Genomic DNA, 19523 nt, shown 5'->3' with positions numbered 1-19523 from the left:
CATCAGAGAAATGGACCACCTGCACGCCCATGAACCTCCCCTGTTCTGGAGTCAGCCGATGCAAAGCCAACATGGTAAAATGCCCACAGCTACAATACCCAAAGCCTGCTGGTGCCATGAAAGGGAGGCTGTGCACCAGCTTTCGGCCTGAATGTTGCTCGAAGATGAGCCTGACACAGTTCCGGACCTTGCCAAAGCCAATTCTTGAGCCTTACATTGTACCCCAGCACTGGAAAAGTGCTTGGCAGCACGACGATAAATGCTTATTACTGTTATCAGAATTATTTTATTATTAGAGTCTGCTGGTACAAACTGTGCGATCATCAGTCATTAAATCACAGGACATAGAAGGTGGCCTTTCTCTTTATTGTGCTGCTGCAGATCTTTGAAAGATGTAATCTGTCACTCCTCATAGTGCCATAATTATGGCACTATCAAGCTTATGTTTAATTCTCTCTGAAATTTGCCGTTGAATTTGCTCCCACTAGTTTAGGAAGTGTATTTTAGATCATCATAATTCGATGGCAACCGAGAAAAAAAATTCTCTAGATCTCCCTTCAGATTTTTTTCATTCATCATCTTCAATCTGTGTCATCTGATAATTGACCCTCTTTCTAGTGGAGTTAGTTTCTCCTTCATTGTACAATATACCCAGATTTGAACACTGTAGATCAGTCACTATATTCCTGATCCATGTCGGGTATTCATTTAGACTGTTCCTGGAGTATCTTATCTATCGCATGCGTGCTATTTAGGTTCAATCAGACAGGGAGTGATCTGGAGGAATGTAGAGGCTTTTGCCTATGATCTGCAGCCTCGTGATTAATAAAACTTATTATGAAGTTAAACAACTTGTCGTTATTCACACAACTTCATACATGACGTCAGATGTGGGAAATCTCCAGCCCAGCATGCAGCCGAGGACAGCTTCGATGTTATATTGGTCAATCACATTTCTTCTTCTCACCTAGAGGATTGAGGTTGCATACGGCAGAGGACGCGACTTTACAGACACTCACCATCATCAAACATGGATGGCCCAGCTAACAATGCATGCTTCCGCATGCTATTCGACCGTATTTTCCTTTCAGGAGTGAATTCATCCTTGAAGATGGAGTCGTCATGAAGGGCCACAAAGTGGTTATTCCGGTCTCACTACAAAAAGAGTATGTCAGCATCATGCACAGGGGGCATCCTGGGACATCCAAGGAACATGGTCTTCTGGCCTGCAATGACGGATTATGTCAATCAGGAGGTACAATCATGTGCTGTGTGCAACAGTACAAAACCACATCAACAGAGGGAACCACTTCTGCTGCATCCAGTTCCAGAATTGCCCTGGTCCATGGTGGCGATTGATATCTTTGAGTGGCACAATCAACAATACCTGGTGCTAGTGGACTCGTATTCCGGCTGGTATGACATTGACCTGCTTCGCACCACTACTTCAACAGCGGTTATTACAAATCTAAAGAGACACTTTTCGGTCCATGGAGCACCACATACTCTCTTGTCAGACAATGCTGGGCAGTTTACATGCCAGCGATTTAAAGACTTCGCTATACAGTGGGACTTTTCTCATGTCACCAGCAGCCCGGAGAATCCCCAATTTGAATGGGTTCGCTGAACGGGCAGTCCGTAGTGCGAAGCAAGTCATGGAAAAATCAAAGTCGGACGTCTTCCTTGATCTCCTTAATCTCTGAAACGCTTGGATCTCCAGCGCAGAGACTGATGTCGAGGCAAATGCGCACTATCCTTCCAGTCTCAAAGAAACTACTGGAACCACACATGTGTCAGTCTCAAGAGGTCCAGGCTCAACTTCTCAATAAAAGGCTGGCACAGAAGGCACGTTATGATCAATCAAGTCAACCACCAGCCTTTGGTGGAAGGGCAGGTTGTCCGATTACAGACCCCACACGGCTGCAATCGTATGGGCGTAGTAAAAGAGATATGCCAAGAGCTCAGATCTTACATTGTACAATCAGAAGGAGGGTTCTACAGGAGGAATCAAAGATACCTTTTGCTCGTAGACGAGCCTGCACCAACACAGCAAAGTCCATTCGATGTTACTACTGATTACCCGGATACCGGAATGGGGTCAGAAGATGAGAATGTTCTCATGGGTGATGGACAAGTAACAATGGACTCTGAGCAGCCTCAGGTTCAGGTGCCTGTGTCTGTGCCTGTGGCCAAGTCACCTGTGAAGGATACCACGGAGGGGTTTTACAGGACACGCACAGGACGTGTCTGCAAACCTAATCCTAAATACAAAGACTGATCGTTTTCTTTATGTCAGTTATTAATTGGTGTTGCTTTGCTTTGCTGTAGTTATTGTACAGTATGACATTTTATTCATTTTGTATCAGCTTTGCCATAGTTTAGTGTATGCATGTTTGCTTTTATTTCATGGGGCTTTAGCTAAAGAAGGAGGGTGTGGATCCGTCACTATATTCCTGATCCATGTCGGGTATTCGTTTAGACTGTTCCTGGAGTATCTTATCTAGCCCATGCGTGGTTCAGTCAGACAGGGAGTGATCCAGAGGAATGTAGAGGCTTTTGTCTATGGTCTGCAGCCATAGATGACACCCAATCGGTCAGCTCCGTCACCAGCGTGATGTCACCCAATGCCTGCATTCTGTCCAGTTCAGCTTTGACACAACTTCACACAACTTCATACAAACACTCCCAAATTAGTTCTGTCCTTAGGCATCCCAGCTCTGTGAAGAATTATTGCAGCAACTGCATGATCACTTACCTCTGCTACTGTTCAAGCTGGCAGCCTCTGTGTCTTCCACGGCCTTGACATCCTTGTGAAAATGTACTCAGGTTTGGATTAAATTGTCCAGCATTATTTCCTTTGTTTGCCAAGAAATTGGACCCATGTGTGCCTATTTGTATGTGTAAAATATGCGTAAAAATCATTGTGTATACATTTGTTGTAACTTAATGCATTTGAAGTCCTGCCCATTGGCTGGTAGTTCACATTTGTGTAGGTGTGATTTCCTCAACATCAGTGTATGACAGACTCATTTTCGATAATCGATTGAAAATTGATGCAAAAATATGCAAGCTACAACTGGTACATTTCATTCACAATAAGAGTAGTATCAACTCCTGCAGCATTTTGCCAGCCACAGAATTAGAGTGGCTCTGCTCGGACGTTAATGTTTTGCTTCCTCGTTGTGCCTGCCTGGCAGATCTCCTTGTTCCGCAGATCTGCGTTGCATGCTTGACTGCCTGCAGCAACATTTCATTGCAGAGATTACTGTTCATTGCTGGCAAGGTAGACTGAAGATAGACACAAAAAGCTGTAGTAACTCAGTGGGTCAGACGCATCTCTGGAGAAAAGGAATAGGTGACGTTTCAGGTCGAGGCCTGTTGCTCTCAGAGCACTGCAATGAATCTTAGAATAAAGGGGAGGCCATTTAAACCTGAGGTGAGAAGGAACTTTTTCACCCAGAGAGTTGTGAATTTGTGGAATTCTCGGCCACAGAGGGCAGTGGAGGCCAAATCACTGGATGGATTTACGAGAGAGTTAGATAGATCTCTAGGGGCTAGTGGAATCAAGGGATATGGGGAGAAGGCAGGCACGGGTTATTGATTGTGGACGATCAGCCATGATCACAATGAATGGCGGTGCTGGCTCGAAGGGCTGAATGGCCTCCTCCACCTATTTTCTATGTTTCTATGAATCATGGACTGGATCCTTGGCACTGGGAAGGAGTGGCTAGATAGAATGAAAACATGTGTTTTCCTCTTCCCTCCACACTATAATTTTAGTTTTAGAGATGCAGCATGGAAAGAGCCTTTCAGCACAGTGTCCAGGCCGTTCACCCATTCACACTAGTTCCATGTTATCCCATGTCTCACCCACTCCCTACACACTAGAGGAAATTTTAGCAAAGACCAATTAACCTACGCACCTGCACTTCTCAGGGAGGTGGGGAGAAACCAGAACACCCGATATCAGGATCGAACCCGGTTCTCTGGCAAGGTGAGACAGCAGCTCTACCAGCTGTGCCACTCTGCCGCTCTCTCCTGTATTTTCCCTTCTATACATTGGCAGCCTGCGATGCAGTTGTCAGCAACAATGTACAGCAGCTGCTGTTGGGAATTGCACAGATCTCATTCTTGTGCATCAAAGTTTGGAGAAGGGGGCGTTGAGACGAAGTGCAAGATAACCACACTGAGGATTTTTTGTAGGTAAACATAACCAATTTAACAACTTTTATTGTGGGGCTTCCAGCTGAGAGACACGTATGACCACTTTACCGCATTAAAAGTAAATGGAATAATATTTTGAGGCATAGTATAAACAAAGTCAATAATCCTGAATACTTTGTTGGTCCTACCTTCTTCAGTGATTTGTGATGTGTCAACAACTCGGTTGTGTCTGTATTGTAAACAACGTAAAATTCCAGGTAGAATTAACTTCATATTTCCTTGTAGGTGCAACTCCCAAGTTTGAAGCAGGAAAACAGCAGGTTTCAGCAACAGCTCAAGGACCTGTCGCTAAGACTTTCAAGGCTATTGAGGGAGCACTCACAGCTGATGTGGTGAAATCCACAGGAGGGGTTTATCAATTTGAATTGTCTGGTAAAGTGACGTGTGCAAGATTAATGCAGCAGTTTTGAAAGCCAATATGTTTTTATGATTGCTCATCTTACAAACTGACAAATTAATAGGGAACTTTCATAACTTCCTCTTGTTTTGGCAGTGGGCTTGACTTTTTCCCAAACTCTATTCCAGTTAACCCCTGAATCATGTGTTTTCACAGTTATTTACAAAAGTGTTTTAACAGAAACCATAGGTTTACACTCCAGTACCAATGACTGAAATGAATTTTGTCTGTGAGATAGAAGTGACAGGAAGGATTAACTGGCCAATCAAACCTGCTCCTTGTCACAGTGGCTGGAATAACAAAAGATCAGGCGGTACAAAGATGAAAGTACTTTCTGGTGATTTCCCCCCTGACCATTACAGGCAGGAGATCACATCTTAGATATTTTATCACAATTTTCATTTTCAACTCAATCATCTCCAATCGAATTCATTATGATATCAACATCAGGTTTTCCAATCCACTCCATTTTCCAAGGCATATTATGCGTCTCAATGACAGTTAAAGACCTGTCTCTTTATATCAAGAGGTTGACTAGAACAGAATGGTTACTAGGAAGTGCATGTTGAAGGTTATAGTTTATTCCTCTTTGTTTTGCATTATTATTGATACTACACATCTGCAAATTTGACCCACCATAATGTGGCAACATGGAACCACAAATATTTCCTTATATCACCCTATTTTTTGTTTTGCTGACCAATCTAATGTTGAAGGCTAATAGTTTGCAGATAGATCTGACTGTTCCATTTTATGTTTACCATGAATTTAATTAGGCATGTGACCTTGTCAGGCAATGTTAATAATTAGAATGATTAAATTTAATCAGCATAAGTCCATATGAAAGCAGAAAATAAAATGCTTTAAATAAGACATCATGGTGGCTTTCACAGTATATAAAGTTAATAAGGTTTAAATTAGTTCATTAGTTACTTTATCCCTCTTTGGAATGTAATGAAGCAGTCATTTGGTGAGTAATGGTGAAACTAACAAATAAGCTAAAAAAGACACAAAGTGCTGGAGTAACTCAGCAGGTCATATAACTCTTCAGACTGAAGAAGGGTCCCGACGTGAATCGTTGCCTATCCATGTTGTCCAGAGATGCAGGTTGACCCGCTGAGTTACTCCAGCGCTTTGCGTCTTTTTTTGTAAACCAGTCTCTGCAGTTTCTTGTGTCTACGTGTTAATAATGAGCTACTTCCTGCTTTGTATAGGAAAAGCTGCCCAGCTCCCTCTCCATGTCAATGAGGTGCTTTCAGTGGAACTTTTTCGACTTTCAGCTTATTACGGCTGTTAGCTAGTCTTCTTCATTTTTGTGTTTGGAGTTTATGAGTAGCCTATGTCTTCAAAGTGCTGAGAATTGAGTCTTTCTGCTCTTTTTATGCCTGATCTCTAGTTTTATAAAATTGTCTGCATTATTTGACAATTGTGAAAAAAGGGCAAAGATGTTATTGAGGAATAATGTGTTTGGACCATTGAGGCTTTCCTAGCTTTTTAAAAGAACTGATTAGTTTCACCACCCACACACTAATGCCCTGATCTTTATCCCTGAGGATTTATTTTTCCTTTTGAAGTATTCATCTAATTCATTTTCAAGTTGTCATTGAAACAGCTTCCACCTCATTTTCAGACAGTTCATTCCAGAACATTATTACTTGCGGCAATTGATTAAAAACTACCCTGGTTCTTTTATCAATCACTCAATTCTGTCACTTCTGAAAATATCAGAATTTAGCAAAAATAATGCAGTCACTTCCATTTGATTCATTTATAGCTTGTTCCTCTTTGATTTTATTACCATCATATCTGCTACATCTGCTCATTTAATTCACAATGACATGACAACATGAAGCCATGAAGGTCTGCCTGTATTACCGACATTTTAAGAACATAAAACAAGAGGTGTGAGTAGGTCACTCAGGTACACGCCTAATCTGTCATTCCTTTTTATGTTAGATCTGTCCCAGACATTCTCCTCTTCTGTGTCAGTTCTCTATTGCCCTCAATTACCTCATCTTTCAAACATTTAGCAACTCCCTCTTTAAATATCCCAATGATCTGGCCTTCACACCCATCAGGTAGAGAATTCCAGACATTTACCACAATGTGCAAGCGGAAATTCCTATTCATCCCATTGTTAAATAACCACTACCTAATCTTGTAACTATATCCCCTTGTTCAAGGCTCTTCCACAAATGGAAACATCTACTCTGGCTCCCATGGAAGCATCTTGACATTAACACTGGCATACCACAATAGGATCTAACATGTTTCAATAAAATCACTCCTCATTTTCCTAAACTCCAAATGTTATAACTTAAACTTCCTAAGCTTATCCTCCCAGGGCTACCAGGAATGCAACTATATCTGTATTTCAGAATTTTTATATGCTTTACCTTGAATGAAAGACTTTTATAGTTCATCAAATTCTCCCATATGGCTTTTCATTAGATCCATCTCCTTTGTGTATGCAGGTGATCACCCAGGCACCTGGTACATTGATTTAAAGAATAAAAATGGCTCCACTGGGCAAGGAAGCTTCCCAGGAAAGGCAGATGTACAGATGAACATGAGCAGTGAGGACTTTGTAAAAATGTTTTCAGGTAAGACTTTATATAATGACATACAGATCATTCAGCCGTGAATGTGGTCTTGTCATCAAAGTAGATTATGGTTGGTCTCTATGTCTCTACAGATCCATCTGCTTGTCTTGGGTCTGTTTCCCTTCTTATTATTGCCTCACAATAACTGCTTCAATTTAAATGCAATAAGACATTTAATGCAGTAAAATATCCTGAGAAACTGTTTTGGAGAGTAATTAAACAAAATTTGATATTGAGCTATATAAGAAATATTAAGACAGACTTCCAGATGTGATAGAATTGGAGGGAGGGGGATAGGAGGAGGGGTTGTAGAAGAGAGAGACAGACAGATTCAGAGATGTGGAGAGCAAATTCCAGCTGAAGACATATCTGCCAATTTTAGAGTAATGATGATCATCAGGGAAGTGCAAAAAGTCTGGATTAGTGGTAGATTACAGAGTTGTGCCTGACATGACACATGAAGGTCTGCAGTTTATTAATGCAGGAGATGAATAGAATTATCTGCTCCTATAATTTCTTTATATCTATATAAAGAAAAATTAAAGTCATTACAGGTTGGTTTAATTCTCTTTCTGGTGTTGGTTGCAGGGCAAGAGAAGAGCAAAACCAATACATTTCTATTGAGTTTAATTTTATTTAGTTTACCCCTGTTCCTCACCTTTGAGTAAGAAGTACATTGCAGGCTGATAAATGGAATATACATTCATACATTTATATAGTAATCATAGCTCAGACTGCTCAGCTTTTCCAGGGAATATAGGGGCCATTTCTTATACCAGTCACATTCCGGGGTCCTGTCCCTTACCTGTTGCTGGTATAATGTGCAGCCTCTGCATATACATTTCACCACTTTGAAACTTGATTCAATTTCTGTAAGCATACACAAGACTCCTTATTGATCATTAGGGTGGGGGCCAGGGTACGTGATCCTATGGGTATGCACCCCTTTATGCATCACCATAGATGACTATCTCGATTGTTTCTTGGTTGTGATGCAGAAAAAAACATTACTTCCAATTTCCATTTTTCCAGTCTTTGACGTAATCTATCTTCAAGTTTTACTTACCCTTCCTTCATTTCTGCATCGTTGTTTCTGAGAATATGGATGAATGTCCACCTCGTGCCAACTGACTCCCACAGGTATCTGGGCTGCTCTTCCTCTAGGTTTTCTTTCCATTAGCGTTTGGTTTGATCTCTTTCAACGCCTCCATTGCATTTGTTCCTATGATGTCATCTTCTTTGACTTGTTTTCCGATATTTCTTCCCTCAATGGAGATTCCCTGCATCATGGAGGATGAATCTTGATGATGATCTTTCAAACTATAAACTACGGATGTGAAAATTAAACCAACCAATGTGTACAGCATGAAAAGCACCATGGGATATGCTGTCACCTTGGAATTCCTTGCCAAGGTCAAGGTTTGCACGACATTTCTGCAAGAGAGTGATCCACTGGGCTTGCACTACTATCGGCGCTGGTCCCACACTTTGTACAAGTGGTTGAGCGGACGCAATGATCGCTGTGCTTCCGGCGTGGGCATCCTACTGCAGGAAAGCATCTTCTCAATCACTAAAGTCGACGAAATGGTGGTACATGTATCCTTGTAGCAGACTCAAATTATGGGAATACTCAGCTCGCTATTCAATGGGGGAACCACCAGGTGGCGTCAGCAATGACTGCCTCGCTAACAGTCTGTCTGTCCTTTCTGTCTTTGTGTTTTAATAGTATGTGTTAAAGGTATGGTTTTAGTGTTCTTTAGCTTTATGTGGGGGGGAGGGTGTTGGGGGAAACTTTTTCTAATCTCTTACCTCGACGGAGATGCGATTTTTCCCCGTATCGTATCTCCGTCCGCACTGCGGCCTAACATCAAGGAGTTGGTGGCCTTTGCTGGAGACCGATTTTGAGAGGTCCACTGTGGGGAGCCTACGGGACTTTAATATCGCAGAACTCGCGATCCCTTTGCCAGGAATCGACCTTGGAGTTCCAACCATGGGTGCTTGCGGACTTTAACATCATGGAGCCCGCGGTCTCTGGTCAGAGACTGACTTCGGAAACTCCAAGCCGCAGGAGCTTCGATCGCCCCGACACGCGAGTCTCGATCGCCCCGACGCGGGGGCTTCAACCGCCGGCTGCGGGAGCTTTGATCGCCCTGACGGTTCGACTGCCCCGACCACAGGAGAATAAAGAGGAAGAAAATTTGACTTTTTTGCCTTCCATCACAGTGAGGAATGTGGGGAATCCACTGTGGTGGATGTTTATGTTAACTTTTATGTAGTTGTGTGTCTTGTTGCTTTTTGTTTCGTATGGCTGTATGGTAATTCGCATATCACTGTACCTTAATTGGTACATGTGACAATAAAAGACTTTTGAACCTTTGAATGTGTACAACGTGCCCCTGCAGTGCGAATGGCCAGTTGTCCCACGGCAACTCCTACTGGGATCCCGACCGGTTATTCTGTCCGGTGATTTTTAACTACATCATCGATGTGGGCAGCCGATCTGCCAATGCCCACAGTAGACTGGACAGCACCTCTGGACACCTGATGGAAATGGTAAAAGATGCCAAGCATCGTTGGTAGGAAGCCACCAAGTCGACCCCTGCTTGGCCCCCGCGGCCGGAAGTACTAAGATCCGATGGGCCACAGTCGGTCGGGGGGCAGGCGCTGAGCAGGCCGTGTCCTTCCCCAAAGACCAGCAACCGGGAGGATGGAGTCGGCGGCGATGATGGACACGACGGGCGAGAAGGCCTGTAGGAGAGGGATCCAGGTCTTGCCTTCCGCACCCTCGAGGTCGGCTGCGGGGCACAAAGGTGGAGGGCGATGAGAGGAATGTCGGTTCGTAGGTCGATCTACATGTCCAAGGGAGGCGATGGCTGCAGCAGCCTAGGGCTCAACTGGATTAGACAATGGTCATAAGAACTAGAGTGCGGACAACACTTTAAAAGTGGCTCCAAAACATGGCACCTCTTGCACCAGATAGCAAGCCTAGTTATGTTGCATGTAAACTATTGAAATCTGCAGTTCAGTTTGTTCCCGTTGTTTCTAAAAGGAGGATGGTAGCATCAAATAACTGCTGCCTTTTCTTGGGAACTAGAATAATTTAGGCTTTTTGTCAGAAGCCTGATGGGTTGCTATGGAAATTGGGAAAAGTAAGAGAATGGGGAGCAGATCAGAGGAAGATTTAACCTCAAAAATTAAACTACTGCAGAGGTTTTATTACATTCTCTAGGGTTCTGTTTGTGATGTATATAAATACATAAGGATATAAATGTTGTGGGCTAGTTAGTAAATTTGCAGAAGACACCAAGATTACTGGAGTTGCAGGTAGTGATTGGCAAACATGGATTGTTTTCTCCAGAATGCCGAAGATTGAAGGGAGATCTGATAGAATTATATAAAATCATGAGGCATAAAAAGGGATGGACAGTCAAGACCTTTGTCCTGGTGAAATGTCAATAGAGGGGATAGCCTAAGGTGAGAGGAACAAAGTTTAAAGGAGATGTGCAGGGCAAGTTTTTTACACAGAGGGTGGTGGGTGCCTGGAACGTATTGCTGGGGTGGTGATGTTAAAGACCCTTTTAGACAGGCAGGGAATGGAGGGATTTGGATTGTGTCTAGGCATTTTGGACGGAGCAACAGTAGAGTTGCTGCCTTACAGCACCAGTGATCTGGGTTCGATCCTGACTACGGCTGCTGTCTGTATAGAGTGAACATTCTCCCAGCGAGTGTTCTGGTTTTCTCCTACACCCCAAAGACGCACAGGTTTGAAGGTTAATTGGATTATGTAAATTTTAAATTTTCCCTAGAGCGTAGGATAGTGCTAGTGAATGGGGTGATCACTGGTCAGCGTGTACTCGTTGGGCTGAAGGGCCTGATACCACGCTGTATCTCTAAAGTCTAAAGTAAAGTCTAAAGAGGAGGTTAGTTTATGTTGGCATTAAGTTCGGCACAGACTGTGGGCTGAAGTGTCTGTTCCTATGTTGTACTTTTCTTTGTTCCATGTATAGGTGTGTCGGTCCTCTAGTGCCTGCATGTCTCGTCTTTGTATTATAAAATACAGACGAAGATTCAATAAAGATTTATAAAGATGAAGCCTGGATTAAGATTACATTCAATAAAAAACATGTGGAACTCGTATCTGAAAAAGACAAGGCTGAAGATGATGCAATAGCAATCTTTTTTAAATGTGGGAAGATATTGAACTAAGGATCATAAATGTACTGGTAAATGGTGGAAAAAAAGAGAACAAGTGTTAATTACCCTTAGAATTTGGAAGCTACTGCCTGAGGGAGTAATGGAGCGAAATGGCTGTTAGGGAGGCTAAACATATGACAAGGTATGAATGGAAGGAACTTCTGAAGATGTGGGGGATGAGGCCATTGGGGGCAGAATAGACCTATAATGCTCTTTAAGTCAGGTGTAATGATTCAAATCAATCTTTGTTCACTTTTAAAGCATGGTCTTTGTCCTTGTTTCAGGTAAAATGAAACCAACTATGGCCTTCATGTCGGGCAAGTTGAAGATAAAAGGAGACATGACCCTCGCCATCAAACTGGAAAAGCTGATGACCCAGCTGAAGTCTAACCTTTAACCGCTGACCAACACAGCTGTCAGCTTCTTCATTTGTCAGTGCATAATGTTGACCTATTACTTCCTAACGACTAGTTAGTTTAATTTTGCAAAAATTTGATGCCAAAACCTTTGCCAGAAAACTTTATTTTTACAGTAAAGTAATATTGAAATTTCTAAAGGAATTTGTTCTTGGTTACTGGGGATTTTAATTAACTGTGTATAACTCATCCTTGTATCTACTCATCATATCGGTTGGCTGAATGTGTTCAGGGATTACGTTGAATGATTGTAATTGTTTACAGTGGATGCATGCTTTTGTTAATCTGGTTAATAGCTTTGATCTCATTAATATTTTGATCATTTGAAGAGGACTTTTTTAATAAACTCATTTTCCTCCTTCCATTTTATGAACAGTTATGGTTATCATAAAGATTGATAAATATCAAATTATTGCCGCTTAATAATTGGTATTTATTTTCATTTCATTGCATAATCTATTATACTACTAAAACTCAGATCTTGTATATATAAATATATATATATATATATATATATATATATATTTGTATGTATGTATATCTCTCTGAAAATGTGGACCTACAGCCAAAACGGTAAACCATAGCACCACAAATTTTGCGCCACCTTAATCACCACTCTCCTGCCGACTGTCAAATTGGTCGTATATTTTTTAAGTTCGAGAGATTTTAAAGTTTAAAACTTTCATTTCTAAACACATTTTTCAAAGTGCTGTGCGTAAAACGTCACCATAGGGCACGCACGGCCTCTCTCTTCACTCGCACAAACAAGATGGACGCCGTTAGCGGAGCCGCCCGCCCGCAATCAGGGGCTCCCCTCTCCTCTCTCCCCACGCTTCTCTCCTCTCTCCCCTCGCTTCTCTCCCCTCTCCAACACCCGCCGTTGCCCGCCTTGTGTAGTCCCAGCTCGGCCGGGCCACAGCCGCGGACGCGCTGCCGCCTCTCGAGTACTCCTAGCTCGGCCAGGCCAGAGCCGCGCTGCCCGACTCGAGTAGTCTGGCGCTCCCTCCTCCTCCCTGCACGCTCAGTAAGTGGCTTTCGCCGCCAACGGCTCCAAGGAGGGGAGTGGGCGTGGGGGGCGAGTGGGTGGAGGGAAGGGGAGGGGCAAGTGGGGGTGGTGGGCAGGGGAGGGGCAAGTGGGGGTACGTAGGGGATGGAGTGGGTCAGTGGGGAGAAGAGGTGGGGGGTAAGGGGGATTGAGTGGGGGGGTTGAGAGTGCTACACCAATACAGGAGAGGCTTTGGGTCCAGGGCTCACTCACACACTCTCTCCCCTTCCCTGCCCCACCCCCCCCCCCCCCACGAGGAATGGGCCCAACGAGCCCACTTGATCTAGTCTATATACTAAAACTCTTGTTTGTTTGTTCCTGTACTACAGCCAAAACGGTACACAATAGCGCAACAATTTTAGGCCCACCTTACTCACTGTCATCCCTTTGGTGCTAATGGAAGAAGTTTCATTGAAATCAGTGTTATATTTTTTAAGTTACTCACATTTAAAAGTTTTAATCTATCTCCTCGGGAGGGGGGGAGGAGGGAGGATAAGGGTGGTTGAGGGGGAGGTGAGGGAGGAGGGAGGGGGGGGAGGAGAGGGTGCTGCACCAATGCAGGAGAGGTTTGGGCCCAACGGGTCCACTTGGTCTAGTTTATGTATTAAAATTAATTTCATGAAATAAAATCTCAGTCTTGTCTGGAGCGATATTTGATTTTGTTACGTTCATGGGAATATGAGATGAAGAAAGCCTGCTGCTCCAACAATGATTATAAAATGGACAACCTTGGGCTGTACTATTTGTTTTTTATTGTAAATACAGCATCCCACATTAACAGTGAGTCACACCAAAGCACGAGGCCCACAATGAGGTGGAGTGAATGTGGGCAAGACATGTGCAGTGACTTGTGGTGTAGTTGATGTCGTATCTGCACAAGATGCACCTCTTGCCCAACATTCACACCGGGATTGCCGGCCAGTAATCAGGTGCAGGACCACAGGTTGCACTGCAATCACCATCAGCCAAACTCGCACCATCTATCTCTGTACAGACAAAGGTTGAAAATGGGATTTTCCTTTTCCCAAGATCTGCTACTCAGCAGATAAACCTGTTAACCCTTCCGGGAATTTCATTTATTTTTTGATTTATTCCACACAACGTTGTCAGCTCTGTTTGATACTTTGTCTTATTCACAGCATTGTGAACAGAGGGAGACTATTTGGCCCATTGTGCCTGTGCGAACTCTTGATAAAGAATCACCAATAAACCTACTCCTGTTCTTTCCACTAGTTTGCTGCAATCTGTTTCTTAACACCTCTTCCTGCTACCTTCACTTCCTTTCCTTAAGCACTTCTCGTCCAAAATTTGAAATAAGTTCAGCACTGGTGGAATGAGGGCTGTTGGAGCAAAGGGAGAAGGAAAAGCTCTCCGGGCCTCGGATTTCCATGTCTTGAGTTATCCAGCTAATCCTTGTGGAAGAATAGTTGCAGAATGCAATATGGAATTGGAGCACTATTGAAAAATGACACAAGTATCACCATATCTGAATTACTTTTGTTCATTGCCAAGAAAAAAAAATCCCAACTTAGACAGAACTGAATAATACCATCCTCTTCTGTGGTTTTGATGAAGATTACAGTGCAAAGGTCTAGTCCAGTCAAAGAAACCATAATAAATAGATAAATAATAATGATTATAGAATTACAGGGTATTGCAACAGGAAGCAATTCAGTTCACCATGACGGCCAGCTTTTCTTGGAACAATTGAGTTACAGGTAATCCCAAGGTTGCAGCAGGGTTCTGTTCCGGCAAACTGTTCATAATCCAAACTGTCCGCAAGTCAGAAATGAACAAGAGCAGTGTGTGGTAGGGGACCAGAGAAACAGCTGTGATGGGAGAGTGAGCAGATGCAGAAAGAGTGGCCATCAGCTAGCTTCACTGACTTGGCGAATGAATGAGTGAGTCTGCTCAACGCTCCCAGCTCTGCTAAGCTCGTCCCAGTCCCCAATTGTGTCTTGGTGGGGTGGGGAGAGATGGTGTGTGGAAATGCTATTTTTCCACCCACAAAAGATGCTTTCAGCTCCACAGCAACTGGCAAAACCATCCACATCCATCCTGCTGGTCTCCCAAATGCGCTTCTGTATATACAGGGTGTCCATAAGTCAGGCGTTCGTAACCCAGGGAGACCCTGAGCCCCACTCATCCAATCTTTCCTTCTATCCTTGCAGTAGTTTCTCTTTTAGCTGTTGATTGCTTTCCTTGTGAAGGCTGGAGTGGAATCTTACTTCCATCACTATATCAGGTAACAAAATGTAACCACTTAGGTTTATCATTGTCACGTGTACTGAGATATGGTGAAAAGCTTTTGTTTTTGTGTTATCTGATCAAATGAGATAATACTATTCATGAATACAATCAGGCCAAACTCAAGTTCAACAGGTACAGTGAAGAAAAACATACCAGAGTGCAGATTATAGTTTCTCAGCATTGGAGCATAACAGTTCCAGAGATAAAGTCCAATGTCCGCAATGAGGTCGGTTGGAAAATTGGGACAGTATCTTAGCTTATGGAAGAACCATTTAGGAGTCTGATAACAGAAGGGAAGAAGCTGTTCCCGAGTCGGACAATATGTGCTTTCAGAGGCACAGGTGATGCAGCAGTAAAGTTGCGACCTTACAGCGACAGAGACTCGGGTTCGATCCTGACTGCGTGATGTCTGTACGGAGTGTGTACGTTCTCCTGATGACCATGTGGGTTTTCTCTGGGACCGCCGGTTTCCTCCCACACTCCAAAGATGTACAGATTTGTAGGCAAATTAGCTTTGGTAAAAAATTGTAAATTGTCCCTAGTGTGTTTAGGATAGTGTTAGTGTGGGTTTGCTGGTCGATTATTTGGGCACAGTAAATTACTCCTTATGCAAGTAAGTGGCTGAAAAATGAAAGAGGAGTTGTTAGGAACATGTGAGAATAAGAGTACAGGGAACTATGAGGAATAGATCTGGTGGTATTGTTGTTTTAAAAGCCAATAAGGTTCTGATGGGCTGAGTGGCCTCCTGTGTCATCATCATTAAGAAGAATTTGTTTTCTTGCATATTCCAGATTACCACTGTATTTATGCTTATTGAACTTTCACATTCAAACAAAAGATGGGTAAAGCTCTGCTTATGACCTCGGGATTGCCCAAAGCACTTTACAGATATGAAATAATTCTGACCTATTTTCACTGATATGCAGATAATATGTCTGCCATTTTTTTGTAGAGCAAGTCACAGAGTCATGAAGCCATACAACATGAAAACAGGCCCTTCAGCCCAACTGGCCCATGCTGACCAAGATGTCCCATCTAAACCTGGATTTGATCCATGCTCATCTAAACCGTTTCTATCCATGTAACGAACCAAGAGTGTTTTAAATGTCATTAAAGGTATCCACAAATAGCAGTGGTAATGAACAAATGACATAGTTTATGGTAATTGTTGCTTGAGAGACACTCTTTTTAGAGTCATAGAATTATATAGTGTGGAAACAGGTTCTTTGGCCCAACTTGCCCACACCAGCCAACATCTCCCAGCTACACTAGTCCCACCTACCTGCGTTTGGTCCATATCCCTCCAAACCTGTCCTATCCATGTACCTGTCCAACTGTTTCTTAAAAATTGGGATAGTCCCAGCCTCAACTACCTCCTCTGGCAGTTTGTTCCATACACCCACCAACCACCCTTTGTGTGAAAAAGTTACCCCTCAGATTCCTATTAAATCTTTTCCCCTTCACCTTGAACCTATGTCCTCTGGTCCTCGATTCCCCTACTCTGGGCAAGAGATTCTGTGCATCTATCCAATTTATTCCTCTCATGATTTTATACACCTCTATAAGATCACCTTGTCAAACTTCCCAGCTTTTCTTTCAAGTAGAATGTTTTAGGCTAAATGCGATTTTGTAAAGCTATCGAACATTTAGATTTGTTCAGTTATTTACAATATCTTGTTACGTTAAAAACAAAGGAGAGGTTGATTAATTGGAAGTTTTCCTGTAGTCATATTTGAACTCAATAGGTGGTCCTATCTCCCCCTGCTGGACAGAAGGTAGCACTATGTTCATTGCAGTTCATCAATATGACCACAATGAGTAATGAAGGTTTACACTTTAGTAGAGGGAGGTGAAGCAAAATCTGCAGGGGATTTGGGGCTGGGGGTGGCACGTTAATATTTTTCACTTTAAGTTACAGTATTTCTTTATATGAAGTAGGATCTCCATTACTTGCTATGGGGTTGAATCTAGAATCATGTTGGTTGTTTGCTCGGGGTAACAGTAAATTAATTTACATTTATACACATTCGAAACTAAGAACTGTAGATGCTAGTTTACCAAGGAAACACACAAAATGCTGCAGTAACTCAGCAGGTCAGGCAGCATCCCTGTAGAACACGGATAGGTAACGTTTCAGTTAGGGACCCTTCTTCAGACCCTGCAGAATGGCTCTGACCCGAAAGGCCACCTTTCCATGTTCTACTGGTATGCTGCCTGACCGCCGAGTTACTCCAGCACTTTGTGTCTTTCTTACATTCATACACAGCCTACATATATTAAATCATCACACTACATATAGTAAAACATCACATGGTGATTCACGGAGGAATTTAAAAACAAACCCGCCACTAAGCCCCATGAGAAATAGTGAGGCAGGTTATCCGAATCTTTGTTAAATGGAATGTTTGAAGAAGAATAGAACAATTGGGAACCTGAGAAATCCACACCAGAGCAATAATTTCTTAATTGTCTCTGAAGTTATCCGACAAAACACGTAATTCAAGGGAAAGTCAATAAATGCTGGCTTCATCCGTGATAACCACATTCTATCAATGTACAGTGAAAGGAGATGATTAAAAATTCAAATACATTTTCATGTAATTGAAAGAGTCAAAAAGCAAGACAGATCCAGGTGTTTATCAATACAATAGTGTCATAGCATTGTGTAGCATGGAAACTCCATTTGTCCATGCTATGCCAATCAGTATGCATCCATCTGTAGTCGGCCCATCTTCCAGCACGGTCCCGAGCCTTGACTTCCTGTTCAATTCAAATCTTTTATTTCCTCTCTTATCATTGACTTTTAGTGACACTATTAGTATTTCAATAAAAAATGATTTTTGCAATAGAGCTGAGATTAGCATGGTTGTAAATGGAGATTTTGTTGTGACTTCACACAACAAGGTAATGTTAGAGGTACTGAATCATTTATTTCCAGTCACACTAAGAGTGAGAGAAATTGGAAAGTAGCATTGACAATCAAATTGCAGGACACCTGTTTCTCCTCGGGTTTAAGAGTTGTAAGATCTCTTTCTTATGACCCATAAAGCAATGCTAATACTGACCAGCATACCACCACCTTTCCCGATGAACTGCTTGTTCGTGGACTTCACTCTATTGTGTCATTGCTCACTTACTCAAAGTAGCTGCACTTTCAATTGTGGCAATTAAAAAAACATTGGAAGCAACAAAGACTGATGTCAAAGAAACTATCCTTCATGCAATACTCTCAAGGTATGTGTACACATTGCAGTAAAAGCTGGAACCTAATGTTTACCCTTATGTTCACAAACATTGGATACAAGCTGTTATGTCAATCATTTACCCAGGTTTCAGAAGCTATTGATCTCCTGAAATTATTGATGAGGGCACAATATTCTTCAATCGGTTCATTTTTGGTATATAGGCATCCCTGGTAAGACTGGTATTTTTGTTTAACCCTAATTGCCCATGAGAAGAAGTTGGGGAACTTTTGTAACTCTTCTGGTGAGGGTATGAGAAATGAGGGTATGATGAAAGAATGGATCGACTGGGCTTACATTCACTGGAATTTAGAAGGATGAGGGGATCTTATAGAAACATATAAAATTCTTAAGAGATTAGACAGGCCAGATGCAGGAAAAAATTTCCCGATGTTGGGGGAGACCAGAACCAGCGCTCACAGTTTAAGAATAAGGAGTAGGCCATTTAGGACCGAGATGAGGTAAAACTTTTTCACCCAGAGAGTTGTGAAGCTGTGGAATTCTCTGCCACAGAAGGCAGTGGAGGCCAATTCACTGAATGTTTTCAAGAGAGAGTGAGATGCAGCTCTTAGGGCTAACAGAATCAAGGGATATGGGGAGGAAGGGGATACTGATTTTGGATAATTAGCCATGATCATATTGAATGACAGTGTTGACTCGAAGGGCCAAATGGCCTACTCCTGAACCTATTTTCTATGTTTCGATGGTACATCACAGTGTTTCCAGAGAGGAAGTATCTGGATTTGGAAGTAGTAATGATGAGGGTACAGCAATGGTGTGATACATGAAGGGGAACGTGCAGGAAGCATTCGGTGCCCTTAGTGATAGAAGTTAATGATGTGGGAGATGCAGTAGAAATGACCTGTATGAGTTATTTTCATGGCATCTTCCATCGCCTTAATAATTGAGAGCAGACTGGCTAATGATTAGCTGAATGGTATTTGTCCTATTTTTTGTTAAGAGATAACCTCTGGACCAAGCACAGACCACATGAACTAGCCTCGCTTCCATTGACTCCCATCTACACTTCATGCTGCCTCAGGAATGCTGTCAGTAAAATCAAGGACCAATCTCACCCCAGTTACTCCCTCTTCTCCCATCAGGCAAGAGGTACAAAAGTTTGTAAACGCATACTTACAGATTCAGGGAAAG

General features: G+C 42.6%; 1 protein-coding gene across 2 annotated transcripts in view; it reads left to right on the top strand.

Annotated features, from left to right (window-relative positions):
• hsdl2 (hydroxysteroid dehydrogenase like 2) overlaps positions 1-12894 on the top strand; it is a 123980-nt gene extending 111086 nt beyond the window's left edge. For both annotated transcript variants that reach the window (XM_078395032.1, XM_078395028.1), the window contains 3 exons: positions 4450-4596; positions 7096-7224; positions 11703-12894. In XM_078395032.1, coding sequence (XP_078251158.1) covers positions 4450-4596; positions 7096-7224; positions 11703-11815 — 389 coding nt within the window. In that variant the 3' untranslated portion in view covers positions 11816-12894. The remainder of the gene's footprint in view (positions 1-4449; positions 4597-7095; positions 7225-11702) is intronic.
• The last annotated feature ends 6629 nt before the right edge of the window (positions 12895-19523 follow it).

This window comes from Rhinoraja longicauda, chromosome 3 (assembly GCF_053455715.1).
Source record: "Rhinoraja longicauda isolate Sanriku21f chromosome 3, sRhiLon1.1, whole genome shotgun sequence".
Taxonomy (NCBI): Eukaryota; Metazoa; Chordata; class Chondrichthyes; order Rajiformes; family Arhynchobatidae; genus Rhinoraja; species Rhinoraja longicauda.
Note: the sequence above shows the minus strand (reverse complement) of the source record. Positions and strands in the feature narration are given on the sequence as shown.